This window comes from Bombina bombina, chromosome 4 (genome assembly GCF_027579735.1).
Source record: "Bombina bombina isolate aBomBom1 chromosome 4, aBomBom1.pri, whole genome shotgun sequence".
NCBI classification, from domain to species: domain Eukaryota; kingdom Metazoa; phylum Chordata; class Amphibia; order Anura; family Bombinatoridae; genus Bombina; species Bombina bombina.
This window is the reverse complement of record NC_069502.1, coordinates 346,570,579-346,591,314: the sequence shown is the minus strand read 5'-3', so window position 1 is coordinate 346,591,314 and position 20,736 is coordinate 346,570,579. Positions and strand designations below refer to the sequence as shown.

General features: G+C 37.8%; 1 protein-coding gene across 2 annotated transcripts in view; it reads left to right on the top strand.

Moving 5' to 3' along the window:
* PPM1L (protein phosphatase, Mg2+/Mn2+ dependent 1L) overlaps positions 1-15,063 on the top strand; it is a 441,297-nt gene extending 426,234 nt beyond the window's left edge. For both annotated transcript variants that reach the window (XM_053710104.1, XM_053710105.1), the window contains exons 3-4: positions 4,586-4,747; positions 12,730-15,063. In XM_053710104.1, the coding sequence (XP_053566079.1) occupies positions 4,586-4,747; positions 12,730-13,076 (509 nt within the window). In that variant the 3' untranslated portion in view covers positions 13,077-15,063. The remainder of the gene's footprint in view (positions 1-4,585; positions 4,748-12,729) is intronic.
* The last annotated feature ends 5,673 nt before the right edge of the window (positions 15,064-20,736 follow it).

Here is a 20,736-nt window from a genome sequence, read left to right as displayed (position 1 = left end):
ACTGGAAAATTTTATGTTCTACCTAAATCATGAAAGAAAATGTTTGGGTTTCATGTCTGTGCTATATTATATAGGTGTGTAATTTGATCACGTGTATTTACTTATATATTCAGGCATACATATATATTATTAATCAGTATTAATATGTAGCTATTAACTAGTGTTGCTTGTCAATATATAATTGCTTACGGTTTTTGTACTTAGGGGTGTACTGACTTTTGTTGCCAACGGTTTATACATTAATGGCTGTGTGTTGAGTAATTTTGAGGGGACAGCAAGTTTACGCTGTTATACAGGCTGTACACTCACTACTTTACATTGTAGCAAAGTGTCATTTCTTCAGTGTTGTCACATAAAAAGATATAATAAAATATTTACAAAAATGTGAGATACTATATACATTATGTGTATATATATATATATATATATATATATATATATATATATATATATACTGTATATGCATTATATATATATATATATATATATATATATATATAAAATGTAGAAATGACTGCAGCACTCCGGGTGTATTTTAATAATTTTAATTACAAGCAGTGAACATAAAGGCGACGTTTCGGGCGTGTGCCCTTTCTCAAGCCTAATCTAGACGAGACTAGGCTTGAGAAAGGGCACACGCCCGAAACGTCGCCTGTATGTTCACTGCTTGTAATTAAAATTATTAAAATACACCCGGAGTGCTGCAGTCATTTCTACATTTTATATCAATATCTGTTTGAGGTTAGACAGAGACTGATTGCACCCATATATATAAAGTGAATTGGTGCTGGACTTTCTCCTATTTATATATATATATATATACATATTTAGACATGTATATGTATGTATCTCTATGCTAAAGTCCATTGCATGCCTTTTTCTAATACCTGAATAGTTCTCATGTCTTTGAGCCCTTTTAACTTTAGTGTGCAATATTTTCTTTTAATAATTTATTAGTGTTATTTTGAGTGTTACTGTACTGTTTTTTGACATTTTTTAGTGTTGCAAAACAGTTAACCAGCAATCTGAAATCGCTGTAACTATTCTAGCGTAAATTGCGATTGCGCTCATGCGGTCATGTTTACTTTGAACTTGTAATACGAGTGGTTAGCCCAATGAGCACAAACCCCCATGATAACTCGTAATCTGGCCCTAAATGTGCTCATACTGTACAATAATGTTATTTATAAATGTTTACTGGTGGATAGCTGTTCCACTCATCCAAATTCAATATTACCTATAATGTGACTCCCTATTTAAAAATAAAAAAAGAATTGCACTAGAGACCTCTTCCACTCCTCCATTGCAGTGTAATAACTGAATTGTGTCTACAAGTATATGATATAGTACCAGTTTTAGTCCTGTATTATCTTTTCAAGTGCCAGTTAGTCAATTATTCACCAAAATAGATCCATATGTCCCTGAGCCTGAGTATCTTTTAGACCTGCATTGTCAGGTCATCACGAGCTGTTTCTTTTAAACTGAATGGCACATGCTGTCCTGACAAATATATGGTGATCACATTTAACATTTCATATAGCTGTTGTTGCACTCTTGGTATAAAAGACAAAGCTGTAAAGTTGAGAAAGCTTATCCCATCAGTGAAAGAGTTGTTAGTACAATTGGGTAAATGATCATCAGCTACACAAAAAGGGAATGAGAGATTGCTTGAATGGGCCTGCCAAGGTGCCATGTGCCAGAGGTAGGATTTACATGGTGCAGATACAATGAGCCGCTTCCTAATGAGCTGGATAGACAGCTGCAAGAGGCAGTGCTGAAATAACAAAAAGCCTGAGTGTAAAATATTAACAAGCAAGTCCTTCTCCTTGCAACCAAAATAAGCAATATTTAGTATCTGGCAATCACACTTAGAGCACCCCTGGCCAGTGTTATATTTTATTCTCTAGCTAGTACCCACACAACACCATAACTGCCTCTGGACTATTACATTTTAAACACCCATATTTTTCATAATGTTCATTGTTCTGTCTGTTCTGCAGCCTCAGGCTTTTTTTAACTCACTAAGCAATTCTCTTTACCTCTTATCTAGGCCAGCAGTTATTGATATCCACACAAAATCTTCTGTACCTAAAGGCATTAGAGGAGCAGTAATATCCCACAGGAAAACTAAATGAATAGACACCTTTAGTCATAATGCGTTAACATTTACCAGTGACAGATCCTCAGGAAGGTGAAAACAGTTAACATTTTCTTAAGAGGCTTTGAGCTGAGTGTTTCTGTACCTACATTATGATGTCTCAATGGAAATCTGTTTTAGCTTTATTTATTTTGAAATAATAATACAAAAATAATCATTTTTAACACTGAGCATCAGATAACGTTTTTGTGTTTAGTACTTTAGCCTTTTCAGTGCTAGTTTGAAGAACACATTTATTTGCAATTATGTTGTGCGTTTTTGTTTGAGTTTGTTACTTTCCACCCACTGGACACCTAGAATAATAAACAAGTAAAACATAAAATAAAGAATACACCTTTTTTTAATGATGTAGGGAATCATGGGTATGGCTGAGATACTTGTCATTAAACGGGCATGAAAGTCACAAATAAACAGACTTTATAAATTAACTTCTGTATAAAAATGTACATTGTTCTCTTGGTATTTTTTTGTTGAAAAGCATACCTATGCAGGCTCAGGAGCAGTCATGCACTGCTGGGAGCTAGCTACACACATATGCCTCTTGTCATTGACTCACTATATATGTTTAGCTAGGTCCCAGTAACACATCGCTGCCCTGGAGTTGACTTGTCTTTCTGCCCTTCTATATTCCTTTAACAAGGGAAGTATACAAGGTGTAAAGGGCATGCAGTTTGTGTCAGGTACAAAGCTGCAGGGGCACAGTCATGCCCTTATAAAACAAGTGTTTGTAATAAAAAGTCTTGTGGAAATGGTTTAATTGTTCTCAAATTTTACGCCGAAATCCAGAGATTTCTTATTATGCCTTTGCAAACAATAAAGTGCATGGAGGAGGCATGAATACCATGAAAATCCTTTATGCTTTGCATATTAAAAGAGATCTTAATGCATTTTGATTATTTTCCCAGCTTGAGAGTACATTAGTGTGTACAAGTGGTGCATCCCCTTTCTCCCACTGGTGGGAGGTATCCGCACCTTTAATAGGCAGTTTCATGCCCATGTACAAGAACACGCACTGGAACAACAGCTATTAAAATCATATTGGTAGAAAAGAGGCGTTTAACCTACGTCTGAAACAGAAAAGAGAACCTACTGACAAGTTTATTTGCTTTATTTTATACCACACAAAATATCATCTGCTACTTTGTGTTGTCTGTATATACAGAAACCAAAAGACTACCTACATTTTATACCATTCTGAATTCTATTGCTATTTTTCAAACAGTGCTTGTATGTACAAGTAGCCTTTTTGTCCTCAGACTAAACGTTCCTCTCCTTTGGTAAATCAAGCTTATATAATTAAAGGGGCATTGAAGTTATTGTTGTTTTGTTGTAGCATTTAAAAAAGGGTATTTTAAAATGTATTATACTTTTTTTTTTAAATTAAAGAGACATAAACCCCAATATTTTTCTATTTTTTCAGAAAGAGAATGCAATTTTGAAAAAGTTTCTAATTTACTTCTATTATCAAATTTGCTTCATTCTCTTGTTATTCTTTGTTGAAGTGGTATCTAGACAGGCAGCATGCACATGCCAGGAGCACTACATAACATGAAATAGTGCTGCGATCTAGTGTTCTTGTTAATGTATAACATTGTTTAAAAACTGCTGCCATATAGGGCTAGATTTATTAGCCCTTACGGCAGCAAGTTCTCTCAAGAACTTGCTCGCCGTCATTTATCAAGCAGCGGTCACCAGACCGCTGCTTCCTTAGCCTCTTTGCCACCTCTAATCTGGCGAAATTCAATCTCCTCGGTCTAGTCAGACCGAGGAGATTGACCGCTCCTGCCCGCGCGTGATTGGCTGTGCGCGGGCAGGGGGCGGGATTGCACGCGAGCGCAAAATTGCGCTCGTGTGCAATGCCGAATACCTGCGGGTATTTTCGCCCCGCCACAGGCGAGCTGAGGCGTACAGGGGTGCGTATACGTGCCCCTGTATGCCTCAGCTTTAATAAATCTAGCCCATAGTGCTGCAGACACGTGAACACTCCTAAGCTCACCTTCCTGCTGTTCAAGAAAGGATAAAAAGAAAACAAAGACAATCTGATAATAGAAGGACATTGGAAAGTTGTTTTAAATTGTATGTTCTATCTGTGTTATGAAATAATTTTTTGGGTTTCATGTCTCATTAATGTTCGGTGTTTTTAATCTAAAGAAATATACTAGTGTAGCATTAAAGTGAATATTTCGTTTTAGTATGTGTTTAAAAGGCTTACAAACACTTGCACTCCTGGAATACACCCACTCTGTTTCAGATGAGGATACTGCCGCTTCTCATTTTATAGGTACAGGTTAAGCAGATATCTGAAAACAATTTACAGTATGTATCTTCTACGCTACAAGTTTCACCGCTAATACATTTTGTGTAATGTTGAAGAAGATTGACAAGTTTTTTTTCTCCCTGTAACGCTTCTTTTTATCTTCTTTCAAGGTACTACATGCTTAATTGCATTATTATCGGATAAAGAGCTCACTGTTGCAAATGTTGGGGATTCGCGTGGTGTCTTGTGTGACAAGGATGGTAACGCTATACCTTTATCTCATGATCACAAGCCGTATCAGCTGAAAGAAAGAAAGAGGATTAAACGAGCCGGTAAGATCCTGTCTTAAGTAAACACACAGAAAAACCTTTTTTTGCAAAAATGTGTAACAAACATTAGAATTGGGCCGCTAGAGCAATAGAGCAGGGTGCGTTGTCTTTTGAGCACAGCATTTTTGAAGGTAAAATATATGTATTATAGACATTTGTCTTTAAATATTTTATTGCCTACAAATGTTTTGTAATGTTTACTGTCCCTTTCATGTCTTGATATGTTTGGAAGGGGAAAAACCCTGTACCAAAACCTGTTCTCTAGTGAGATAGCTCTTCCTATGAAGCAGCATGGTTTACAAAGTGGTGACCTGGAGGCAGATGGTTGGAAGTCTCTGGATCATCTCTTTCTTCTGGAAAGAGGGTGCTAGAGCCTGTTTTAGACCTAAAACTCCCTAAAAGTCAACTAGACTAAATATGTCTCCTTAACTTGCATTGAAAGAAAGTGAGACTAAGGCCAAGAATACAAGTGGCGTGCTATTGATAGCTATCAATATTGCTGGATCATTCTAGGATTAGCCCAAGTTTATGGTAAAGAAGAAATACCATAAAATGTTTAGCGCAGCAAACATCCCTTTAGTGCACCCTATACTTTCAATGGGTATCATGGCCGAGCTAAACATTGCTCATATTTGATAAGTTGAAGTGCAACACATAATAATGCTAGAAATCTTAGCGTGACTTGAATCCTGAAGTAAAGCATTAGAGCTAGAATAAATGCTTCACAAAACACATGTAAAACATATTAAAATAAAGTTTTAAAAAGCGTTCAAAAGGGATATGGTTTATGTCAAGGTGTTTGACTTTGAAGGGCTCAAAAGTATATTGATATATATATATATATATATATATATATATATATATGTGTGTGTGTGTGTGTCTGTATGATTGTATGTATATATATATATATATATATATATATATATATATATATACTGTATATATAATGCAATAATGAGCACTTTCAACCTTAATGGCAACTGCCAGGGTACCAGCGGTTAAATATATCAAGTAGAAGGCACTCACTGGTCTTTTCAAGTGTACTTTATTTTGAAATAAAGTACACTTTAAAAGACCAGTGAGTGCCTTCTCCTACTTCAGATATATATATATATATATATATATCCATATACATATATATTTTATATATATATATATATATAGATAGATAGATAGATAGATAGATATATGTAGAGAGAGAGAGAGAGATAGATTTAAAAATAAAAATATAATTTTCTTCAAAGTGAATAACTTATTTGTAGTATTTCTTAACACACCTGTGGCTTTAGCGCAGTTGTCCAAGCGTACATTTGAGCTAGCATGCAAGTAAAAGCCAGAACAGGCTTTTTTAGTGTGCCCCTTAGAAGTCTAAGGGGAATGGGAGTTAGTGCAGTCGTGATATCCAACCTCCAGATGTTAGAGCACCTGAGGCTTTAAAAACATTGAATTTGACGGTAGATAAGAACCTAAAGGCCCATCAAGTCATATTACATTTTACTATTTCCTTATGCATGTCCCAGGAATTTTTAAAATTTTTTACCGTCCTTGTGTTTACCACCTTTGGGCTAGATTACAAGTGGAGCGCTATCAATATCGCTAGGAGCATAAATGCAAGCTACCTAAACAAACTATTAACCAATAAACTTCCACCCCCCTCATCGCAAAGTAACTAAACACACTATTAACCCGTAAGCCACCATCTCCCCACATCGCAAATTTGTGAAAAAATCAGTAACTTATCTAACATTACATCCCCCCGCCACACACCCTTCCAAAATAAAAAATAAAAACTTATCTAGAAAAAAACTAAATTACATAGTAGCCCTGAAAAGGGCATTTGAATGGGCATTACCCTTAAAACGGCATTCAGCTCTTTTGCTGCCCATTTAAAAAAACAAAACCTAATCTATAAAAAAAAAACACCTAACACTAACCCAGCAGTTGGTACTCACCGATGATGATGGCGACGGCGTTCCATCTTCATCTCAGTGGTGGTCCTTCTTTATCCATCTTCTTATCTTCTTCCCGGCAGTCAATCTTCTTATCTTCATCCCGGCGGCAGTCGTGGCGGTGATGGCTAATGGAGTAGCTATCCTGGATCACCTTTTAGAACCCTTGGATTAAAAATTATCTTGACCCACAGACTTGTTTACTTTAATTTTGATAAAGTCCTTGAAACCTCTTGCTCTGTAAAAAAGAGAAGTAATACCCACATTGGGCTAGATTACGGTTGGAGCGCACGTTTGCACTCCTGTTAGCGCGCTATTTGCGCAACAAGTAATTTAACTTTGCGCATTGGGTGCATATTACAAGTTGAAAGTAATGTTTTTGCTTGCATGCTACCCGACTTGCGTTAAGCCCTGTACTGGAGAAGTTGCGATCGCAAGATCACACTCTCCCGATAGACTTCAATGGATTTAAAAAAATTAAAAAAAAACACCTACAGTTGCGCACTAACCCGACCAGCACTTTAGACAGGAAGATATCACTAAGTGAAGTGCTATCGATAGTGCTAGGAGCGTAAACGAGATTGCGAGGTCACTTTTATTTTACGTTCAAATCCATATTACAAGTGGAGCGCTATGAAAATTACGGCAAATTAGTTTGCACGAATTTGCTGTTAATAAGCTCCCCATATTTTCTATGGAGAGCGTAAAGCGCTGAGTAGCGCTTGTATTACCAGTTGAAAGTTGAAAGCACAATTGCATCTACCGATCAAACTTTTTACGCAACTTTAAAGTTTGCGTAAAGGGTTTGTCTAGGTGAAATAGTTACACTAAACACACTATTAACCCCTAAACAGCCATCCCCCGCATCACAACCTACATAAATAAACTATTAACCCCTAAACAGCCATCCCCCCATATTGCAAACTATCTAAATAAACTATTAACCAATAAACCACCCCACCCACATCGCAAAGTACCTAAACACACTGTTAACATGTAAACCACCATCTCCCCACATCGCAAATTCTAAACTACACTATTAACCCCGAAACTGCCAGCCCCCCACATTGCAAAGTCATAAACTACACTATTACCCCCTAAACTGACAGCCCCCTACATTGTAAAGTACCTAAACACACTATTAACCCCTAAACTGCCATCCCCCACATGGTAAATCGTAAACTACACTATTAACCCCTAAACCGCAAGCCCCCCACATCACAAATTAATAAACTACATTATTAACCCTTTAAACACCAGCCCCCCACATCGCAAAGTATCTAAACACGCTATTAACCCCTAAACCACCATCCCCCACACCGCAAATGCTAAACTACACTATTAAACATTAAACCGCCAGCCCCCCACATCGCAAAGTCATAAACTACACTATAAAACCAGCCCCCCACATCACAAAGTCATAAACTAACATCTAAACCCCCTAACCTAAAACCCCCTAACTTGATCCAAATTAAAATATACAAACTTAGAAATAAATCCTAACTACCTTATAAAAAATTAAAAAGAACTTACCTGTAAAAATAAATAAAACCTAATCTTACTTTTAAAACAAAACCTAACATTACTAAAAACAAACACACCCCAAGATTACAAAAAATAAAATAAAAAAAAACACCTACACTAGCCCCCAAGTTGGTACTCACCGATGATGATGGCAGCGGTGCTCCATCTTCATCTCGGCGGTGGTCCTTCTTCATCCTGGTGGTCCATCTTCTTATCTTCATCCCGGCGGCTGTGGCAGAGGTGATGGCTAATGGAGTAGCTATCATGAATCACCTTTCTTTTAGAATCATTGAATGAATATTATCTTGACCCACAGATTTGATTACTTTTATTTTTGATAAAGCCCTTGAAACCTCTTACTCTGTAAAAAAAAAAAGAGACGTTCTACCAACATTGGGCTAGATTATTATTGGAGCGCAAGTTTGCGCCCCTGCTAGCGCACTATATGCGCTACAAGTAATTTAACTTTGCGCATTGGGTGCATATTACAGGTTGAAAGTAATGTTTTTGCTTCCGTGCTACCCGACGTGCATTAAGCCCTGTACTGGAGAAGTTGCGATCTCAAGATCACACTCTGCCTATAGACTTTAATGGAGCAGTTTAAAAAAAAAAAAAAAAACACATCCTCAGTTACGTGCTAACCTGACCTTTATACAGAAAGATATCACTAAATATATACATTTATGTATGTATGTATGTATGTATGTATGTGTATATATATATATATATATATATATATATATTTATATGTACAGTGTATATATATATATATATATATATATATATACATACACATATAAATACATGTGTGTGTATATATACTATATATATATATATATATATATATATATAAATACATGTGTGTGTGTGTATATATATATATATATATATATATATATATATATAGTAGATATGGAACAAAGCACTCACTGGTCTTGAGATATATTCAAACTTGAGTTTTATTTGCAGTGACGTTTCATCAGACCAACAATAGTGAATAAAGTGACAAACAATATAAAGGCATTAGGCCCCTCCCACTACCAGAAAAAAACGCCAAGGGGTTACCCTGGCAACATACACCCCCAATAATAAAACTCCTGTTAAAAATAAAATACAAACCAAATAAGTACATTTATTGGGGAAACAATATACCCTATGTGTATCATACAAAAAATATATACAATATATACATAACCCATCCTTAGCGCTGAGTGAAATATGCTACAATCTGTCTTAGATATGGGTACAAACAAAGCAGATCTGTCTAACAATATCTTACTTGTATTGCATTAGGCAAAAGGCAACACTGTTAGTGCTAAAAACCTTATAAGTCGTTATTTCATGCTAATGCCTACTATAGAGTGGCTCACAAGTACTGAGAGACTAGCAAGGATAATGAAGCAAATCACTTAATTAGATAATTGCAGTGTACTTACGCTGGTAAGCACAAGAAACTCACTGGGTCTGTTACAGGGGCCATGAAGTCTGTCAGGTAAATAGAGGGAGAGTATCCGCCCCCAATGATGTCATGACGTCATTGCCACGCCCCTAATGTGATCGTGGCTATTACACTTGTTACAATAAACCTAAAGTGTAACAAGCGTTGGTAAATTACTGAAACACTTCAGTACAGGTAAAAATATATGGCGTAGGAAATATACCTTAGTGATGCATACCGTCTATCTACGCAAATGTCACTAAACAAGGGACAGGTCTCTCTAGTCTCTCAGTACTTGTGAGCCACTCTATAGTAGGCATTAGCATGAAATAACGACTTATAAGGTTTTTAGCACTAATAGTGTTGCCTTTTGCCTAATGCAATACAAGTAAGATTTTGTTAGACAGATCTGCTTTGTTTGTACCCATATCTAAGACAGATTGTAGCATATTTCACTCAGCGCTAAGGATGGGTTATGTATATATTGTATATATTTTTTGTATGATACACATAGGGTATATTGTTTCACCTATAAATGTACTTATTTGGTTTGTATTTTATTTTTAACAGGTGTTTTATTATTGGGGGTGTATGTTGCCAGGGTAACCCCTTGGCGGTTTTTCTGGTAGTGGGAGGGGCCTAATGTCTTTATATTGTTTGTCACTTTATTCATTATTGTTGGTCTGATGAAGGGGTGAACAACCCAAAACGTCACTGCAAATAAAACTCCAGTTTGAATATATTTCAAGACCAGTGAGTGCTTTGTTCCACATCTTCTATCTACCTGCCTCTTAGCACCCTGGCATTTGAATACAGTTAGTGTGAGTGCACTTAACCTACTATATATATATATATATCCTGATCAGCCCCAACATTAAAACCACAGCCAGAAACCTTGAGTCCTCGCATTCATGTGAATGTTACTTTGACACGTACCACCTATCTACAGATTGTTGTAGACCACGTACATCTATTCATGGCAATCGTGTTCCCTGATGGCAGTGGCCTATTTCAGCAAGATATTGAACCTTGCTACACTGCAAAAATTGTTCAGGAATGGTTTGAGGAACATGAAAAAGAGTTCAATGTGTTGTCTTGGCCTCCAAATTCCCCAGATCTCAATCCAATTGAGCATCTGTGGGATGTGCTGGAACAACAAATCCGATCCATGAAGGCCCCACCTTGCAGGACTTAAAGGATCTGCTGCTTATGACTTGGCACCAGATACCACAGGACACATTCAGAGGCTTGAGGAGTCCATGGGGTCGATTTAATAAGGGCCGAATGGCCCTTGTTCCCCTTGTTTCCGCGCAAGCCTTCAGGCTCGCCAGAAACAGCAGTTATGAAGCAGCAGTCTAAAGGCCGCTGCTCCATAACTTGTCCACTGCCTCTGAGACTGTGGTCTTCAAGCCATCCGATCCTATACGATCGGGCTGATTGACACCCCCTGCTAGCGGCCAATTGGCCGCAAATCTGCTGGGGGCGGCATTACACAAGCTCTGGTGCAGTGTATCATGTTGGACAGACATCGGTAAATCTACCCCCATGCCTTGACGCACCAGAGCTGTTTTGTCAGCACGATATTAGGCAGATGGTTTACGGTTTTAATGTTGTGGCTGATTAGTGTGTGTATATATATATACATATATATATATATATATATTAATAAACAAAATTATTTATACATATGTACCTATGGACCTATATGTAAAAGCACATGCTTTTTCAGTCGCGCTATCCCTATGCGTGTTAATTCTGATTGCGCTCCTGCGGTTGTATTTACTTTCATCTTGTAACAATTGGCCTATCCCTAGCGTGCTATTAATAGCGCTCCACTCATAATCTGGCCCATTATCATTTAAAGTAACATCCCTTAATAGAATTTCACTATCTTTTCAATCTATTGTGAAAGCTGAACAAACGTAATCATTAAAATAGTTTCCTATTTGTTTAGCTACCTCCACTACCCTATCATTATTAGTCTTTAGTCTTACTATGCCTCCATTAGTTTTTCTCATTTCACTGATATATCTAAAGAAGGTTTTGTCTCAATTTTTACTGATTGTCCTATTCTCTCTTCCGCTTCAGCTTTAGGGGTAGATTTATTATATGGCAGGCGGACATGTTTTGCTGTAGCATACGCTGTCGGTATTTAACAATGCACAAGCATTTCTTGTGACCGCTGCTTCTTAACTTAAGTTTCCGGCGAGACGGAAACTTCAGTGTTAGATTGCAGCATCCACTGCTTGTTAAATCTACCCCTTAGCCTTTCTGATTAAATGCTTTGTAATTTTTTGATGGGTTCTCCATTTTCCCCTATCCTCTTCTGAGACAGTGTGAATCTTTTATAGACTGTCTTTTTTTGTCTTAACTGCATGTGATATTTTTCTTGAAAACCATATTGGTTTTTTTTTTCTTTTGCAAGCCTCATACCATGTCTAGTTGTATCTAAAATAGCTTTCTTAAAATATTCCAACTGTTCTTGCGCTCCTATAATCTGTGTCATCCCTTATATAGGATCATTTAGGTATTTGCCCATGTAAGAAAAATCCTTTCTAAAATGTTAGACTAATGATCACTAGAGCCTAAATTCTCACCCACAGACACTTCAGATACCGTGGGGTCTATTTATCGAGCTCCGTTTGGAGACCGCTGCTCCATAACCTGTTCTGAGGCGGCGGACAGAGATCGCCGGAAATCAACCCGCTGCTCCTTAACTCGTCCGCCTCCTCTGAATACAATCGGGTTGATTAACACCTCTAGCGGCCAATTGGCTGGGAATCTGCAGGGGGCGGCATCGCACAAGCAGTTCACCAGAACTGCTTGTGCAATGATAAATGCCGACAGCGTATTTATTATTCTTAATAAAGTCTATTTGTTATATTAAAATGCAACTATTAACCATGTAATATGTTTAAGGTTGGCCGGTCGAATGACAGCAGATGTAGAAGCATCAGGGGTTTCAATTACAGTGCATTAATGTTTCAAACTTCTCTCTTTCCTGTAAACTGGTAGATGTTTATGTAAGCTATAGTCACATGACAATGAAAAGTCTTTTTTTACTGCTTTTGCAGGTGGCTTCATCAGTTTCAATGGCTCTTGGAGAGTTCAAGGTATTCTGGCAATGTCCCGCTCTCTTGGAGATTATCCTCTGAAAAACCTCAATGTCATTATCTCCGACCCCGATATTCTAAGTTTTGATCTGGACAAAATACAACCAGAATTCATGATCTTGGCTTCAGATGGTCTGTGGGACGCCTTCAGCAATGAAGAAGCTGTCCGGTTTATCAAGGAGCGTTTGGATGAACCTCATTTTGGAGCCAAGAGTATTGTGCTTCAATCATTTTACAGAGGATGCCCCGATAATATAACTGTTATGGTGGTAAAGTTCAGGAATAGTAGCAAAACAGAAGAACAATAAAGTCTCCCTACAAGTGGACTTCTGACAACTTATTTTATTTTTACTCCGTAGCAAAATGTGGAAACCGTATTAAAATTGTTCTACAAACTCATACCCATGACTTAGACATAGACAATGGACATATGCCGCTAATGTATCCATTATCTATTTAATAATGAACACACAAAAATTATATACTCTTTGACCCAACATTATTACTCCATTAGCAAGCAATTATCTGTATTAAAAAAAAAAAAAGTGTTATTCTAGTCGAGATGTTAATCTATTTTCTGACGGTGGGGTCATAACATTGAGCACTCAGAAATGTCTTTCAAAATGCATTGTGTCAAGCTGTAGAACAGAATATTTATTCACTGTATGTTTTTAGAAAACCTGTTTGTGCTATGGAATTTGTTTTTTACCTTCAGTGATCAAGGAAAATGTGCCTCCAGAATAAGAGATTGCTTATACTTATTCAGAATGTTTTTAGTTTGTCTCTTAATAAATTGGATGTATAATAAGGGGGTCATTTATCACTTACAAAAAAAAAATAAGAAATATTTTTTTTGGCATCTTGGTCTAAATTTTCTGCATTAAGTATAAAAATGAATTTGCTGCAGTAATGCATAATGACCCCCATTCCAAGCCATCAGAATTTCTGTGCAAAACATTACATTGAAGGTTGAGTGATTTGATTTGCTTCTTTTTCTAAGCTATTTCAATCTATTAGAAGAGCCGCTATATCTGTTAGTAAAACTGCTACATAACACGTAACAGGAAAATGTTATTGAAGTGATAGAAAACACCTTACAAGACATTTCTGCTATAGAACAACATATCATCCAAGTCTAAGTGTTTTACTGCAATTAATTTTTCAATAGCCAAATTTCAGCCACCATTTTCCTTATTTGGAGAAGCGAGTCTGTGCTTTAGTCCACAGACAACAAGGCTAGCCACTGTCATTAAGTTAATATAAAATGAATAATTTTGCAGTTGTTATTCGATAAAGCCAATTAGAAACAGATATGTAGTACAGTTAACCTTAATAAGTCAGTAGGGCGAATTTCAAGTTCTGATAATAAAAGATTGCTTAATTTTCAGAACTAAATTACAAGAAAAGAGGGCAAAATAAACAATATAAATGCATTGAAGAGTTCTTTTATTATGTATAACTAAACATTTTATATAAAAATCTAATCTGTTCACTGTCCCTTTAAACACAAGACAAACTATAAGAAACAGGCTTTTCTAGAGTTTTTTGGATTGATTTTTCTCACCTTAGTGGTTGCAAAAGACTGTGGGTAAAACATGATGTTAATTGATTGAATATTAATAATAGTAATAACAAGATCCCCATAATATCAATGTGTTGTGTGTGCAATTAACAGCTTCATATACGTGTGCCATTTTATTACTCATGTTTGGAACGCTCACACTCTTGCAAATGAAAATTGTGATATGTGTATTTAAGTTTCACAAGTTTTGTAGCTTAGATGTGTGTTTTAGCCACATATTTATTTTTAATAACACTAGGAAATGATCTTTTGAAAACTGCATGCGGAAACACTTTTAACCTTAAACAAAAGAAGTGTGAGCATTACATGCCAAGTGGTAAAGGCCTTTAAATTTGTCCAAGAAACCGGGAGGAAAACTGTCTGATATGTGTTTTCTGACGAATTGGAATACAACTGATCAAATTAAATAAATGCAAAGCCTTGGTAAAGCTAAAAAGTGCAAAGCCCATACGATTGCATGATGAGTGGGTTTTCTCATGGAATAGAAATGCCTCGGATTTGAAATTTTGTGGAAAAAAAACCCCACACAAAACAGTTCTTGTGGCTCTTATAATGGATTGGAATACACCCCGTTGTTGGCCAGAAAACAAGCAACAATTTTAGATACAGCACAGTTTTATCAACAAATAATGAAAATCTCTGTAATCTTGAAATTTCAAGGGTTACAAAATAAAGACAAAATAAAGACGACAAAAAATAATATATTTATTTTATTTTGTGTGGATCATCATTTCCTCTGCTGTCAGTCCTTAAATACCAGATGTACATTATATTTTACTTTATTTAGCTTTTTAAAAACATTTAGGGCTAGATTTTGAGTGGCACACTAACTATTGCATGCAAGCGAAAAGGGGTTTATCGCTTCTGCACACGTCAGGTTTTTTGCTCGTATTACAAGTTTAAAGTAAATGAAATTGCATGAGCACAATTGAAGTTAACGCACGTCGGGTTAGTGTGACCTCAGAGCGGGTTAACTGTTTCGCGAAACAAAAAAGTTGCACAAAACACATAAAAAATACGTTACAAAGTACAGCTACACTCATATTAACACTATCTAATAAAAATTGTTTTAAAAAAAATATTGCACGAAAAAGTTATAAGGTCTCAAAGATATGAGGGCTCAGGTGTTAGAAAAAAGGGCTTTAACATAGAGATATATATATATATATATATATATATATATACACACACACACACACACAAACGTCTAAAGATATATATGTTTATATGTGTGTACATGTGTATATATGTATTTACATACACATATAACCATATAAGACATATAAATATATATATGAGCATATGAGTAGAATGTAACAGGTCAGTAAACTGATCTGTGAACAAGCAGTACTCAAAATTGCGCTGTTCAGGGGGAGTGGAATCTTTAGCAGCCGTTAAGAAACAAATACATTAGTGGGTAGTAATAAACTCTCCAGCAAGTGTAAGAGTAAGAAATGTGTGCAAGGGTATAACAGCGCTCTAATTCCTAATCTAAGATAAAAAACATACAAAGAACATAAACTGTATAGGCGTTATCATAAATATGGATATTGTGGTTACACAGTCTTATAGAATATAAAGTGCAAAAGATAATGCAGAATTAGAAGTGTCCACTTAAATATTCTCTTAGGTATTCTTTAGTAATGTAGATCCCCTTACCAGAATTTATCTCAATCTAATGAGGTAAGTTGCCGCACTGGAAGGGGTATTCAAATACTGGTACAAGTAGATCGGGTGTTGTGAGAAGTGCCTTTACAAATCTCGTCCACCTCTTGGAGTATGTAGTAATGAATAGATTCACATCCAATGCTTTCCTCCCAGGATATTCAAGTATGCCATCCACCTCTTGGAGTACGTAGCTTTAAGTTTTGTTTTTCTCACAGGGAGATGAGCCCATGAAAGAGAAGAATCCTTTAAGCAATCACAAGCAGAAGGGTCAGTGTATAAGAGTCCCTCATCCTTGGCTTAAATAACCACCAGAAACTCCCAAAGCATCAACAGGGCGCCCACTTCCTATCTGTTTGTATGGGCCTAGATCAATGTTCCTTCTTATGTATCTATATTTTAAAGCAATCATAAGATTTCAGAGCTGCAATAGATGGGCACTACTCACAACACCGGATCTACTTGTACCAGTATTTGAATACCCCTTCCAGTGCGGCAATTTACCTCATTAGATTGAAGTAAATTCTGGTAAGGGGATCTACATTACTAAAGAATACCTAAGAGAATATTTAAGTGGACACTTCTAATCCTGCATTATCTTTTGCACTTTATATTCTATAAAACTGTGTAACCACAATTTCCATCTTTATAATAACGCCCATACAGTTTATGTTCTTTGTATGTTTTTTATGTTTTTTGTCTTAGATTAGGAATCTTAGGCCTAGATTTAGAGTTTGGCGGTAGCCGTCAAAATCAGTGTTAGAGGCTCCTAACGCTGGTTTTGGGCTACCACCGGTATTTAGAGTCAGTCATCAAAGGGTCTAACGCTCACTTTTCCATACCGCCGACTTTTCCATACCGCAGATCCCCTTACGTCATTTGCGTATCCTATCTTTTCAATGGGATCTTTCTAACGCCGGTATTTAGAGTCTTGGCTGAAGTGAGCGTTAGAACTCTAACGACAAAACTCCAGCCGCAGAAAAAAGTCAGTAGTTAAGAGCTTTATGGGCTAACGCCGGTTCATAAAGCTCTTAACTACTGTGCTCTAAAGTACACTAACACCCATAAACTACCTATGTACCCCTAAACCGAGGTCCCCCCACATCGCCGCCACTCGATTAATTTTTTTTAACCCCTAATCTGCCGACCGCCACCTAAATTATACTTATGTACCCCTAATCTGCTGCCCCTAACACCGCCGACCCCTATATTATATTTATTAACCCCTAACCTGCCCCCCACAACGTCGCCGCCAGCTACCTACAATAATTAACCCCTAATCTGCCGACCGCAAAGCGCCGCCACCTACGTTATCCTTATGTACCCCTAATCTGCTGCCCCTAACACCGCCGACCCCTATATTATATTTATTAACCCCTAATCTGCCCCCCTCAACGTCGCCTCCACCTGCCTACACTTATTAACCCCTAATCTGCCGAGCGGACCGCACCGCTACTATAATAAAGTTATTAACCCCTAATCCACCTCACTCCCGCCTCAATAACCCTATAATAAATAGTATTAACCCCTAATCTACCCTCTCTAACATCGCCGACACCTAACTTCAATTATTAACCCCTAATCTGCTGACCGAATCTCGGCGCTACTGTAATAAATGGATTAACCCCTAAAGATAAGTATAACCCTAACACTAACACCCCCCTAAATTAAATATAATTTAAATCTAACGAAATAAATTAACTCTTATTAAATAAATTATTCCTATTTAAAGCTAAATACTTACATGTAAAATAAACCCTAATATAGCTACAATATAAATTATAATTATATTATAGCTATTTTAGGATTTATATTTATTTTACAGGTAACTTTGTATTTATTTTAACCAGGTACAATAGCTATTAAATAGTTAAGAACTATTTAATAGCTAAAATAGTTAAAATAATTACAAAATTACCTGTAAAATAAATCCTAACCTAAGTTACAATTAAACCTAACACTACACGATCAATAAATTAATTAAATAAAATACCTACAATTATCTACAATTAAACCTAACACTACACTATCAATAAATTAATTAAATACAATATCTACAAATAAATACAATGTAATAAACTAACTAAAGTACAAAAAATAAAAAAGAACTAAGTTACAAAAAATAAAAAAATATTTACAAACTTTAGAAAAATATTACAACAATTTTAAACTAATTACACCTACACTAAGCCCCCTAATAAAATAACAAAGCCCCCCAAAATAAAAAAATGCCCTACCCTATTCTAAATTAAAAAAGTTCAAAGCTCTTTTACCTTACCAGCCCTGAACAGGGCCCTTTGCGGGGCATGCCCCAAAGAATTCAGCTCTTTTGCCTGTAAAAAAAACACATACAATACCCCCCCAACATTACAACCCACCACCCACATACCCCTAATCTAACCCAAACCCCCCTTAAATAAACCTAACACTAAGCCCCTGAAGATCTTCCTACCTTATCTTCACCATACCAGGTTCACCGATCCGTCCTCGGAAGTCTTGATCCAAGCCTCGGAAGTGTTGATCCAAGCCCAAGCGGAGGGCTGAAGGGTGACGTCCATCCTCGGGCTGAAGTCTGGATCCAAGCGGCGGCTGAAGAACTCCATCATCGGGCTGAAGTCGGAAGTCCATCATCGGGATGAAGTCTTCTATCAAGCCGCATCTTCAATCTTCTTTCTTCTGGAGCGGAGCGGAGCCATCTTCTTTCCAACCGACGCGGATCCAACCTCTTCAACCGACGCCTACTCGCCGAATGACGGTTCCTTTAAATGACGTCATCCAAGATGGCGTCCCTCGAATTCCGATTGGCTGATAGGATTCTATCAGCCAATCGGAATTAAGGTAGGAATATTCTGATTGGCTGATGGAATCAGCCAATCAGAATCAAGTTCAATCCGATTGGCTGATCCAATCAGCCAATCAGATTGAGCTCGCATTCTATTGGCTTTTCTGATCACGGGGGCAAGGGTGCCTTTCTACTGCAAGATAAAAAGAACAAGTCTAAGACAAAGTTCTATTTTTCATTTCTTTCGTTCTGATAAATCCCAATGTCAGCAGCCCTCCGCTAAGCCCGAGCAAACCAAGAGTACTTGGAAGCCGGCTCAGTCCTGGAATAAATCCAAGCACAACAAGAAGCCAGCCGAGACTAAATCGGCAGACTGTCGCTCTTTTCAGATGCTTGGTTCAGGGACGTGCAGGATCCAATGGTCCTGGAGGTCATAGCTCAGGGATACAAGATAGGTTTCAAGTCTCATCCACCCAAGGGCAGATTTCTCCTCTCAAGCCTGTCTTCCATACCAGAAAAGAGGGAAGTCTTTCTGGGGTGCGTGCAGGATCTGTCCTCTTTAGGGGTCATTGTCCCGGTATCTATCGCAGAAATAGGTTTGGGATACTATTCAAACCTTTTCGTGGTCCCAAAGAAGGAGGGAACTTTCCGCCCAATTCTGGACCTAAAGTGCTTAAAAAATTTTCTAAACGTCCCCTCGTTCAAGATGGAGACGATAAGGTCCATCCATCCCTTAGTTCAGGAAGGACAGTTCATGACCACTATAGATCTGAAGGATGCTTACCATCACGTTCCAATCCACAAGGATCACTTCCAGTTCCTAAGGTTTGTGTTCCTCAACCAGCACTTCCAGGTTATTGCACTTCTGTTTGGTCTAGCTACTGCTCCACTGATTTTTATGAAGGTTCTAGGGGCTCTTCTAGTCATTGCCAGAACCCGGGGTAAAGATGTAGCTCCCTACTTGAACGATCTTCTGGTACAAGCACCATCTTTTCGTCTGGTGGAGGACCATTCAGAATCTCTTTTCTCTCTTCTTCGATCTTATGAATGGAAGATAAACCTAGAAAAGAGTTCTCTTATTCCAAGCACCAGGGTAGAATTCCTGGGTACTATAATAGACTCCATATCCATGAGGATATTTCTAACAGACCAGAGACGTTGCAAGCTTGCTTCGGCATGTCTTGCCCTCCAGACCTCCTTAAGGCCATCTGCGGCTCAGTGTATGGAGGTAATTGGTCTAATGGTGTCTAGCATGGACATCATTCCCTTTGCCAGGTTCCGTCATTCGGATCTGTCTCAACAGATTTCTCTCAACAACCAGTCGAGAGAATCACTCTCTTGGTGACTCTGTCCAGATCATCTGTCCTCATGGACATCCTTCTTAAGACCATCCTGGGAGATTGTGACTACGGACGCAAGTCTATCAGGATGGGGAGCTGTTTGGGGTGCCAAGAAGGCACAGGGCCTGTGGTCGCAGGGGGAACGTGCCCTCCCGATCAACATTCTGGAACTTCCGGCAATCTTCAATGCTTTGAAGGCTTGGCCCCTTCTGGATTCCAATCAGACATTATAACCTTAGTGGCTTACATCAACCATCAAGGGGGGACAAGAAGCTTCCTAGCAATGAGGGAGGTATCTCGATTTCTGGAGTGGGCAGATGCCCACAGCCGTTCGCTGTCAGCGATCCACATTCCGGGTGTGGACAACTGGGAAGCATATTTTCTCAGCAGACAATCCTTTAATCTGGGTGAATGGTCTCTCCATCCCAAAGTGTTTGCGGAGATATGCAACAAGTGGGGGATGCCAGAGATTGATCTCATGGCGTCATGTCTAAATACCAAGCTACCCAGATATGGGTAGAGGTCCAGGGATCCTCAGGCGGAGCTAATAGATACATTAGCAGTGCCTTGGAGGTTCAGTCTAATTTACCTTTTCCCGC